The 13,046-nt window shown below is 43.8% G+C and overlaps 1 protein-coding gene across 1 annotated transcript in view; it reads right to left on the bottom strand.

Annotated features, from left to right (window-relative positions):
* gabbr2 (gamma-aminobutyric acid (GABA) B receptor, 2) overlaps window positions 1–11,233 on the bottom strand; it is a 195,000-nt gene extending 183,767 nt beyond the window's left edge. Inside the window, exon 1 of the mRNA XM_055017991.1 lies at window positions 10,174–11,233. Within this exon, the coding sequence (XP_054873966.1) occupies window positions 10,174–10,488 (315 nt within the window). The 5' untranslated portion in view covers window positions 10,489–11,233. The remainder of the gene's footprint in view (window positions 1–10,173) is intronic.
* Between the last annotated feature and the right edge of the window lie 1,813 nt (window positions 11,234–13,046).

Here is a 13,046-nt window from a genome sequence, read left to right as displayed (position 1 = left end):
CAGTGGGAAAGCCTCGGCCAGGCCCACTGCTGTGTGCCACTGGAACATCAGTCTTTGCAGGAGATGCCATTTATATGGGCCATTGGAGAATGACAATTACTTGCTCATATAGCTAAGATAAGGGGGGGGGAAATGAGCATTAATGTGTGTTGGTTAGAAAGCAAATCTAGATCTGATCAACATTACTGTGTACAAACAGGAATTAAAGCATTTTAAGCAAAATAAAAGGGAGAGAAAGGAGTTTTTAGAAGGACTTTTCTTTTACAGAAGAAAGGTTTTGTAATATTTTTCCATATTCTGAACTTGAAAGAAATGTGCAGACTAATTCAGACGAATTAACTGAATTCCCCTGCATCATTTGATAAGTGGCAATTATATGAAAGTAACTATTTTTCCAAAGCCAACTTAGGTAAGGCAGCGTCGGCAGCTGTCTAGCAAGTAAGCAAGGAAGGCCATTATTACTCTGTGGCACCTGACTGAGTCTCCATACATCTCCGCTGTGGCCATGACAACCAAGCTGCCCTCTGGGAACAAGTGTTAAGTGCCACTGACCCCAGAGAACAACATGTGCCCATGCTACAATCATACACGAATCATGCAAATGGGAAGACATACACACATATACACACCGCTCTGTATGTGGTGACTCAATACAAGCACCTGCATTAAGTCATTTTCTCCTCATAGATGAGCATACTAAAGCGCATGCCATCCACACATGTACCCTCATGAACGCATCCCCTTCAAAGAAGCAACAATGGTCGGGCTCTTTGTTTTTGGACCAAGAATTACAGGAGCTTTAATGTAATTACAGGACCAGCAAGGACAGCCTCTCTCTGCTTATTGCTCTGCGCCGGGTCCCCTTGAGAGTGACAGACAGGAACATGCACAAAGTATTTGTCCAATCTCTAATGACAACGGCACACCCTTTCCCCGGTAATCCTTCCATTTCTGTCCACTCACGGGTAGAGGGACGGGAGAGGCAGAGGGGTGAATGTGGTGTCTGCGTGTGATGGGGTGGAGGAGTGATGAGCAGCGAGAGGAGCAGGGGAGATGATGGGGATGTGAAAATTTGCAGGATTAAGGTGGCTGGCGAAGGTGATAATGAGCAGAAAACATGTCATCATTTAAAAAGGAGTAGCGTGACCTTGGTCAGGGTGTCATTTGTTTGAGGGGTTAAAGATCAGACAATAGAAGAAAAACAATATTAAAAAACATTTCATTGTCTCCCTCTTCTTACACACGTAAGCAGCCATTCAGTGATGGAAATTCTGCAGATGTGCCACACCAGGACACCTCTCATGGGGCTGGTAACCATAAGCACACAGACACATATTCTCTTGGATCTTATCTGGAGGCTCTATAAACAGACTGTAGCATCACTAATATCATTTTAAAATCTTTTCCCAACCTTAATCTCTAAAACTCTAATACTCATGCTACATTTGGGAGTAAAGATTGACTTTTTTCAGCAGTTTGAAGTGAAACAAGCTACAGCAGCTGCAGATAAACACTCACTGCGTTAATTGTCTGTGCAAATGGCTTGGCTGTGGATCAATGGCATCTTTATAGATGTACCAGCAGACGCAGCCAGACAGACTGACTTAGTGTTGCACTCCGCATGGCAGCAGCCATCTTGTCAGTATTTTCAGCACTGAATAAAGCTGGGAGCTTTCCATTCACATCCCATCTCATGTCTGTCAGTACTGTAAAGCTGCAATCTCTGACTTTTTTTTCCCTCTTCGTGTTTACTTGCCTCACATTCCACTCTATACCTCCCTTCATCCACCCTCCCACCTTGCCTCTCTCTCCTGGGTGATTTCCCAGTGGCTGTCCTTTTCTCAGCACTATGGTATAGCCAGAGAGTAACCGTTTGTTTAATGTTAATGGCAGCCAGATGCCTGCTTTGCCACCTTTCGGAGTCATTGTGCATCTCAATGACGGCGGAGTCTTAGAAAAAAGAAGGAGGAAGATGAGGAGGGGGCATACCAACAGATGTCTCATCATAGCATCTGCTGGGAAAGCACAATAGGATGGCGCAAAGAAGGGAAGATTAAAATCTGACAATGACAAATTCATTTGAAACCTAATTGATTATCACAAACTGAAGTCATTAAAGCTTTCACTAGGCGAGCGTGTCGTCTGCTTGTGGTTAAGATGCTGTGAATTCAGAGCTAGAATGTATTTAAGTATAGTGGAATGTTATTAATATTTTTGTAAAGGCAGTTGCATGATTCCTGGCACTGATTTGTACATACTTATTGTTCATTTTCATTCATTTAACATCAGAGTGATGGTGCACAGCACACTACAGTCTGCTGATCATAACATGAATGAGTCTGGGCTGGTAATAGCACAGCCGAATGATGTATATTATTTTTTTCAGAGAGCTAACAATAAGCTAAATTAGACACCAGCCGGTCGCACTAAGGCAGAAAGCAAGAATATATCAAAAAGATTCTCAGCAATGACAGTGACACCAGATAACAACAGCATTCTGCTGTGTTCTATTTTAGCAGCAGCCTCTGATGTAATTGCCATGTTTTCAACAATATCAGTGTGGGGTGATTCGGCCCATCTCAAAGAATCACATTCACCAACCACTGAGATATTCACGTAAGTACCTCCACCCACACATCTAGTGTACAGACTATTTACTGTACCATCTTTTTCCAACTTCTAGCAGCCCCCAAGCACAAGTGCATACTTTGACTGTCTTGGAAGAAACCAACAGGACTTCAAAATGATTTTAAAATGGAATTCAGCTGTTGCTTTTTCTCAAACAAGAGATAAAGCCATATACTGTATTTTATTCCATCAAATTAGCAACATGCTAGCACACACAATAAAATTCAAACTGCAATCTACTCCATGCAAATACACGCTTCAAGGCCTAGTTTGTTATTGTTATATTTGAAATCAGCTATTGAATTTGTGTTTTTGTACAGAACATTAACAATATCAGTGTTTATTTGTGATAGATCAACTATCAACAAATATGCTTCAAATTAACATATCTTTGCCATTTATTTTATTGCTTTACTGTTGCTCCTTTTCAATCAACCAGTCATGTATTAGATGAGATGGGATTCATCAACCTGGTTACCCAGAAAACAGAAGAGAAGTTTCATGTACTTTAACTCAAATAAATGGGATTTTTTTTTCTAAACCCGACCACATAGTTTTGTTGTCTAAACCTAAACAAAACAACAACTGAAACTGAAACTAAGATCTAATAATAACAGCCAGACACAAGATTTGAACTCCAAAGTCCCAGGTCAGATTCCTTACTTCCTTAATCCTTGATTATACTCTGTAGCCGACATGCACACAGACAGCTGTAGACAGCTGTGGACGCCCACGGTCATCTAGCTGTTGTTACTATTATATATTTCTAGTACAAGGGACTCCAACTGGAAGACTCTGTTGCATACATATGCAGTAGGTCATCTGTACTCTTTTTGTGCATACACCCTATTGCATGTGCACTCTGGCCCTTGTAACGTAGATGCCATGCTGATGCCTCTGCACACTTCCTTATGCAGCCCAAAAACTTATTGAAATGCTAAAAATTACATTATGCAGACCCTTACTAACTCTCACATACTTGCAGATGCGGAAAGTAAAACAAAGGCCTTAAGCCTCGATTATACTCCAGTGCAGATGCTACCCACAGACATGTAGTTGTTGCCGTTCTACTACTTTTCTACTTCATTGGAGTCTGCTCGGAAGGCATCTGATACGGCTGCATCCATGTATTCCACACATGACGGCTGAGCATGAGCACTTACTTTTGGGCTACATTTGGACTCTCCTGGAGTTGGAGATAACAAAATTGGCATCACATGGGCCTTCATGGACACATCCACAGACACATGATTGTTGCCATTACATTACGTTTGGAGTCCACAGAGTCTGCTTAGAAGATTTTATCGCATACATGTGCAGTAGGTCGAACATAGATATTCCACAAATACTATTGCCAATATCGCATATGCCTGCATGAACACAAATGTTGGGGATGCACACAGCCATATGTGTAGAGATGAGCTTAAACCGTCACACACTTGGGGACGATGGCTAAGTTTATGTCATGTGAATCCTCTTGGACCCTCATGTACTTGCGGATGAGAAAAATACAATATCGGCCCAATACCAGCCTTATGCAAGCTATTTCAAACTGGAAGCCTCTCCGACCAGTCTTAGCTTTAGTGAGAAAATACATTTGTTTTAATTCAAAGTAAAATTTTTCAAAATGTAAATGAGAGTGCAGTTTAGATGTGTAGGAGCATCCTTTGTGGGAGACACGGATGAGCAGAGGAGACAACAAATCAAATTTTACTGATTTCTCTTTTTAAGCTTTGGGACAACGTCTGGGTTAAGCAGGAAACAGTGGTTCAGAGGTCGGGTCTGTGGTGGTTTAAAAGGCGTTTGTGGATAAAAGATGAGCACAAGAAACAAGTGGTTTTGAATCCAACACAAGCAAGCGTGCTCAGAGCCCCACAAAGCATTTTTGTGTGTAAGAAGAAGGCATCTTGCTTCAGTTACTTTTTCTTTTTAACCTGTGTTTCAAACTTTGCATTTTCTGTCTCCAATTTTCTAAAATGAACATGATCATGGTTTTATTTAAAATGCACGGTACAAAGAAATACATTACGGTGGTTGCGAATGATTGATTTTTAGATAGGCTGGGTTTTTAACAAGCCCCAACACCAGGGAGAGGAGGGATGAAGGATGCTGTATAAAGCAATCTGATGAGGCTGTGAGTTCATTTTTATTGGAGCCAAGCAACACTTCACGTTTAACCGCTCAACTGACCGCAATATCCTGACCTCAGGCAGTGCTGCAGGGGCACCAATTGACAAGAGTCACGACCATATGTGGGGGGTGTATGTGCTGCGTGTCTGGTTGTGTGTTTCATTTATGTGGAATATTATGACTGTGCTCGTGTGTCACAGTATCTGTTGCAAGGCCAGCTTCGGGGCACATAATAGCCTTTTATCAAGAAAGTTCACATTTATGGTTGTCTCATTCCAGCCCTCCGGCCCGCTGGCAGCCTGACTCAGACGAAGGTCAGCAATTAGCACTCAGATTTAGCAACTTTATTCAAACTGTGACCTGTGTTTTTTTTCTAATTTGGTGTGAATTAGAGCGAGAAAACATTAAAATAAAAAACTATTCTCTCACGAACCTGTAAAGTGATATAATCAACATGGGAATACAAAATCTTAGAAGCCTCTAACTGATCTAATACCTCATTGCATGCAGTAATTGCTTTTTTTTTTAAGTGGCCATTAAACTATGTAGCCTCGGAGAAACAATGCGAATGGCATTACATTATGATCCAATAAGAATTAAGAGGCTGGCCATTTCCTCTTCCTGCACAGAAGATGATATAATCCTATTTCAGGATCTCCATCTCATAGCCCTACGCATCTCTTTCTGTCTCCCTCCCTCTCTCTCATTCTCCCCTGAGATCCTGTTCGTTCTATGAGAAGGGCTGCTGCACATTGATCCCCACTATCTGTGTCGGGTCAGTGAATACAGCCACACTCAGCACTTCCTGTATACCTTGAGAGCAACCAGGCTGTCACACGCTGCTTTTCCCCGACTATCCCTGCATTTTCAGCCTCTCCAAGGAACAGTGACAGGCAATCTTAGCTGACCCTCCTGGGTCACCCCTACGGCACCAACTAGATGTCAGGTATTTAGATAATATGTGGCATACAATACCAGACCCTGACATATACGATGCTGCTTCATTTGTGCATGTTGCATTGCTTTGCACAAAAGTTCAAAGGCGAGTTGCTGTGTGTGAATCCGTGAGCTCAGTAAAGTGTACTCCGGGCTGCGTACACTGTGTGGAAATGACACTTTGCTAAAACAAATTTTCCTCAAGGCCGACTGGTCTGAACCGGCTCACTTTGACTTAAGACCTATGCTTAGCAGCACCGTGACCTCCATTATGGTAATGCCTTTTCACTGAAAACTTAACTTCTCCTGGCAAAATGACAGAATGCCTTCCATACAGTCTGGGGGGTGTTCAGCCTCCTGTGAGTGAGCGTACTGTACCGTCCTTTCAGGCTCGCCAGAATGCGCACAAACGTGACGTGTTGCATTTAGTCCTCCGAGGAGCGCAGGGGCAGCAGCTGACATCTGTGCGCAGTATCTCTGAACAAACACAGTCTCAGGATGCCCATAGCATAACATGGGTGGACAGTCATATACTATAAATACCCATCTGTGCACAGGATCTGATGCATCGTACATGAGTGAGATCTGCATCTCTAACTGCAGACTCTGTGTCTTTGTGGTTGTATTGATTTGTCTTTAAAAATACATGTGTTCACTGTTCTGAAACATGATATACTTCCAACTCCCCATAAGCCATATTATCGCAGTCAGAGCGTCAGTTTAGGGTGCACTTAAAGAATGTGGTGTCTAATTTTTCCATATATAAATTTTTGGAAATCAATGTAACTTCATCCTTTCGATAAGGAAACCAAACATAATTGGATCAATGCAGATGCACTGACAAGGCTGTCACTTTCACTTCCAATAAATGTAAATATTTGCGATCATGATAGAAAATGGTAAAATTCATAGGATATAAGTGCAACAGGCTGCATGCCATACTCCAAGAGACGTAATACACTGTCACTGTCGCTTCTTATTCTCTTCAGTAGTGCAAAATGGAGGAAGCTGTGAGCCAAGCTGAACAGATAATGGCACCAAACAATCGGATCATTTCCTTTGACACACTGCTGTGTGGGTTTGCTTTGAAATTCTGAAGTTTTTGAAAAGGTGGCAACACTACAGGTTGAAATTATAAACTCCTCCAGAAAGTCTAATGGAATTATTTAGACTTTTTCTCTGTCCTCTCAATTAAATGTATGCCGGTATTTGAAAGCGGTCTCATTAGTCAGCAGTAAAAGTCCAGTTCTCACTAAATGCAGAATTTTATATTAACTACACATGTATGAGTCCGTGTAATGATTTTTTAAGTGCTGCAGTCCCAGTGTGCATGACAGTAACCTTTGTCTTGCTGATTGGGGAGCTTTTGCCTGCTATGATTTCCAGCTGAATACATGATGTCAGTGTGTTCCAAAACTTCCCACCACTGTGAACTATTCTGTTAAACTGAGAGGCCCCTCTCATTCATCCTATAAGCTGGTGAACTAGCGTAGCTTAGCCTAGAACCTTCTCACTGCCCAAAGTCTGCCTTCCATCCTCTTCCAGTGCTTCCCGTCCTCTCCAAAGCTTTGATCCTCTAAGCCTGCAGAGTTTATAGTATCAGTCCTTGGTTACACTAAAACCCACACTCACACATCTAGAGCTGCAGTGGAGAACCAACTCCTGCTCCACTGTTAAGTCTCCCAGTAGATATAATCCACCCTGTTTCTTTTCTACCTCAAAAGCTCTGGTTTTAAAGCAAAGATGTATTCTCGTCTGAAATTGCCTCAGCCTGCTACGACGCTTACACTTTTGAAACATCTCAAGAGTTTGGTCTGATCTAAACTAGTTTCACACCATTAGACCCTCATATCTCCAGGCATCCCACGTCAGGACATTTGCTCTGCTTCCAGTAGCTGCTTCTTCACTCCTCCAAACACTAACTAACCAGCCTCGGCTCTCAGGCCTTTTTTACTGCGGGACAGTTCACCTCCCGAGTGCCTCATCGTTCCCATCATCAGCACCACCACACGGTTCCACTCCACCAGGGGATGGACCGGTCCTGCTCAGTCTACCCATGGCTCCACTGACAGGGGATAAAGGGATAAAGAGCCTCTGCTCAGGGACTGATTACTTACATCTGCCAAGCTAAATCCCAGTGCCCACACACACACACACACACACACACACACACACACGTACAAACACCACACAGGCACACGCTTGGCCTGCTGCTAGCTGCAACAGACGCGCTCATGCATGTATTGTTTTCTGACATAAGCATGCGCTATGTGGAAAGCTGTGCGCATGTGTGTGTGCGTAAGTCAGGGTGTTCAGGACGTTTATTCATATGTAAGATAAAGATTATATGGCAATAAATGTGTACAGAACACGTGTCTGGTAAGTTGTTAATAGCACAGCCATCACTAACTTCACATTACTGCTCCTATAAACATGTCAACGCCTGCAAAAGCAATTGAGTCAACACAACAATAAGTCTGCTCCTGTCAAATGTCTTCTGGACCCGTAAATTCTCATGTTTGTTGAGGCGCTCAGAAGACTTCAGAACGCATCATGTGACGTGTACGAGCAACAGATAGCTTAAATTTAATTGTATCGAAATCATGTTTTTATCCTTAAAGTCTCAATTTCTTTAATATTCTGTGTCAATATACAACATTATTCAGTTGCAGAAAGATACTGACATTTGCACTTCTACAGTGCTCTATGTGGCCCCTTGTTGACTTTAACCATGTCACTCTCTGCCAAAAGATTTCACTGCTAAATATATTACTAGTTGCTGACAAGGCTTTTTTCGAATTATTACAGCCAGAGAAAACATGCATCCACTGGGCAAAGGTTCATAATACAATTTCTCGTGCAGTAGCAACTATTTGTTCAGAAGATTTGCCACTAATAGAATATTACTGAAGGCAAACATGAATAGTTTGAGTGCTGGAAAGCAATATTTTCATCGTAACATTTCCAAACACACGATCTGAGCTTGGATTTTCAGCTGTACCGTACACAAACCCAACCTGAAATACCACGAGGTTGGCAATGCCATCTCCACGGTGTAATGGAGTTTAGCCTTTGACCACAAAAGTTATCAAATAACACAGTTCTCATGAGCTCCCATTGATTGCCAGTATCAGAAAGCTGGCACCACTATCAGACATTCCCAGCAAGCGGATGGCAGGCTGGCCCACTGACCTCTTGCTTCCAGCTCATCTTTCTCTCCCGGGGAATAGAAAGAGAAAAAAAAAATCATAACTCTCATAACAGCATATTAATCCCATGGTCTGAGCGCATGCCGCTCCGGAGGGCTTACCCCTGTCAACAGAGATTTGTGTGCCCTTTCACATGGACACACCTGTGCACGTACAGATTATTGAAAAAGTGTTGGACAAGAGAACCAGGGCTCAGGAGGGGAAAAGTCACCATCAGATGGTGAAATAAGAGAATTCTGAACTGGAGGCTACAAAACAGACAGTTATGGTTTATTTATACAACTTTATAATAGATTTGTCTTGAATTGTTGAGAAAATTCCACAACATTTTAACACCTCGGCATGGAAACTTTGAACTCTCAAGCTGCAAGATGCCCTTAAAAGGCAGTAAATGGCTAAAACCTAAAAGGCCATCATACTGTGGACTGATCCAAACAGTGGAAAGTTTATGGAGAATTCATCATTGCACAGATTTAACCAAACTTCAACATGACTTCAGCTGGAGCCGTTAGTGTTATCAAATAAATAGATCTTAATTTGGATCCTGAACACTGTGATATTCAGCTCTTTTCAAGGGTGCCAGGATTTTTTTTTTTTTTTTTTACATTTTTTTGGGGAGAAATCGTACATCCAATTACTGCCATCTTCAGGCACGAAAAGAGTCAGCCTCTTGAATCGTTAGATGCACTGATTCGTGACTGAAAAAGCAGATTCTAAAGTGACGATTGCGTTTTAAAAAAAAAGAGGGGAAAAAACGGAAGGCAGCGTTTGAATTAAAATCAGTTTGGGTGATGATGGATGAATGGCACCCTGAGATTGCACCAGTCTCACCACTAATACAGAGTGAGCTGGTAATGCAGTGCCTTATGATGGCAGCTTACATGCAAATGCACTACCAACGACCAGCGACAGCAGTGAGGCAGACGGAGATGGGAAATGGGCACTTACGCACCTTGTTGTCATATAGAAGGGGGGGGGGGGGGGGGGGCGACACCAATTGACTTTTGCGCAATGGAAACACGCTCGCCAACAAGGAGGCTGCGCAGACACCACACAGCACAGAAGCCAGCCTTTCCCCTTGGACGGACACTGTGAGGAGCGCTGCGGGGCAATGCGCGCAACCATGTACATGTGTATGGGGCGCACACAGTTTCCACGCCCGCGCACACACACACACACACACACATATACACAAGCCATACAGCTCCAACTCTTGAAAGCACACCAAACCAGCAGCAGCTTAGTGGAAGGATTTAGTCTGTATGTTTACCTCGGTGTCGTAGATTTTGGTGATGAGTGAGAACGAGTACTTCCTGGACTCCCGTATGTGCTGGATGGCCAGCTGGACCGCCGGCTCGATGCCTTGGCTGATGCTGCTCATCAGGGCCGACTCGTTCATGGGCATAAGAACCATGATGGGCAAGTTTTCCCCGTCCCTGGCGAACCAGCTGTTGTCCTGTCCGTGCTTGGTGCGGTCGTTGCACACCTTGGCCAGAGCAGGGTGAAATAGCAAAACAGAGAGGAGCATGCATCCCGTCGGGAGGAACATCTCCCAGCCGCTGCAGTCCCTCCGGGCTGGAGCCATGCTACCGCGCAGGGTGACCAAATGAAATCCCCACCGTGCCCTCACTGCTCGGGCATCGCCGATCTGGGCTCGTCCGGGATGCTCAGACGCCCGCCCTGTCAAGGAAATCGTATCTCAAAACAGAACAGACGCGAGAGCCGCAGCAGAAGCAGCCCCTGCAGTGGGCAAACTGGTCGTAGACGGATCGCAAACTGAAACAATATTTCTGCTCAATAACGGTGCCTCTGTGAGAATATTCCAAGGGCGCAGGGATTCGCGTTGCAGAGGGAGAGCTATCGCCTCTCGGTGTCCGTCATCCAAACGATCTCCTGTCAAAACAGCCCTCTAATTCAACACCCGCTCTTCACCTTTCAGTTGAACCATTTATCTTTAGCACAGTAAGGTTCGGAAGAAAAACAAGCAAGGAGCACAAGCCCGTAGGTGTGAAGTCAATCACTCTTGATGACAGTTCTTGCGGATATAAAATCACCTTCGAAGTAAATTCCCAGCCAAGAGATGCCAACTGTGGGCATCCCTGCCAAAACGCAGCGCTCAGTCCGGCACAGATTTCGAGAGAACGAATGGGGACACAGACTAAAAACAAATATAGCTGATGCTGGAACCGCAGAGGTCCGGGGGAGAGATGTCGGGAGAGTCTGCCTTGACAGCCTGTGGGACTGTGATGCTCATCTCCGACGGTGCGTCAGAGAAGCGCTGAAGCCGATGCTGCTGCTGCTGCTGCTCGCCGTGCGCGCAAGAGGGAGCACTGAATGTGGAGGAGGAGGAGAGGAAGCGAGGGAGAGAGAGAGGAAGGGAGGTGGGGGGAGGAGGAGGGGGGAGATGGATACAACAACACGGTGGAAAGGCTGCATAGGCTTTACGCAAGGCAGACTCATCAGCGGCTTGACAGGGGAGGCTGATTTACTGGGATTTTTATGTTCCGGGAGACATCTCCGACATGCATGAAGCAGGTTAGTTAAAATATATGGAGAGCCGCATACACGCCGTGGAGCTCTGATGTGTTGCACCTCACACAGTCAACAGTCAAAACAGAAACTATTCTTTGAGCTTTATTTTTAGTTGCTCATTACAAATGCTGATCCTCGGGATGAGTTCCCATAAGGCAGCTGGGCTTTGATTCTCCGAATACCTGACGCACCTGCCCAAGTCTCCTTGACCGTGATAGCTGCGTCTAAATCCGAGGAAGAAAAAAAAGATTTCCAACTTGGATCAATAAACACTACAAAATATGCCAAATCTCGAGCATACTTGAAGAGATGAGGAATGTTCGTATGTGTTTGGATCTGAAGGAATGTCTTCTTAAACGTGAGGCCAAGCAAACAAAACACACTGAACTTGTAAGTTCAGACAGTCCTGTGCATCCTATGTTAATCCAGCCATTGCAACCAAGAGAACTATTGAAAATTTGAGTATCTCCACGCTGGGTCTTTGGTACGGTGCTGCTGTGGTTCTGGATTCGAACCTACAGGTCAGCTGGTGCCTATCTACATGAAATTTATATGCTCTTCCTGTGCCTTAGTGGTTTTTCTCTGGATGCTCATCTAAAGACATGGGTGGTAGGTGGTAGGTGTGAGTTTGAGCGTTCAGTTGGCTCTTTGTGATAGTTTCGAGACCTATCCAGGGTGCCATCCGCCTCTCTGGAGCCCAGTATCAGCTGGGACAGCCTCCAGTCCTCCTTTATTGGATAAAGCAGGTATTAAAAGCCGAATAGATGGATCTCAGCCATGAATTTAATAAGTAGAATTTCAGCACCATGGACAGCTTCACGCTCGGAGGCCTTTACGCTGTCCATGGTGCTGAAACCTACAAGTTCTATCATTCTCTGCTTCTCTTTACATGTGTACAATACTCCATTACCTGTACGTCCTCGGGGCAAATAAGAATACACATTTTACTCGTGTCCATATGCACAAACACTGCATTTCTCCTAGGGCACAGAGGTCCAAAAAAAACAGGCAATTATTGCAATAGTTTGCAACACATTTCATGCCATTGTTAAACAAGCTGTGAAAAGAACAGAATATGCTGCCAGGGGGTGTATTGGTTGGGGAGGAGGAATCATCTCCGCATGTGGGCAAAATATATATATATATATATATATATATATATATATATATATATATATATATATATATATATATATATATATATATATATATATATATATATATATATATATATAAAAGCCTTTTCTGTCATCAGCTGCGAGTGTATTTGAAAACAGAGCCATATACAGTTTGACCCGCACAATTATATCACACGCGCAATTACAATCAGTGTCAAATGGGCTCGTTGGAAAGGCGTGTGAGCGAACGCGTAAATGGGAGTGTAATGCATTTTTCTTCCCTAATTCAGGATGAGAATGAATGTGGCACAAGTCCTACAGACTGCCCTACTGGATGGAAACAGGTGTGAACTGCAGCTGCATTGCTCTACATTTTCCCAGCGCAGTGGAGAAGAAGCAGTAACTTTGCTTACATGACGAGATGTTCAAGGTGAAGCTCCAAGTGCAACGCAAGTGACAGGATGCAGCTATAAGTATGTTTAATCAACCTACA

The sequence above is a fragment of the Amphiprion ocellaris genome, chromosome 15 (genome assembly GCF_022539595.1).
Source record: "Amphiprion ocellaris isolate individual 3 ecotype Okinawa chromosome 15, ASM2253959v1, whole genome shotgun sequence".
Classification (NCBI taxonomy): Eukaryota; Metazoa; Chordata; class Actinopteri; family Pomacentridae; genus Amphiprion; species Amphiprion ocellaris.
This window is presented reverse-complemented; position numbering and strand designations above follow the sequence as displayed.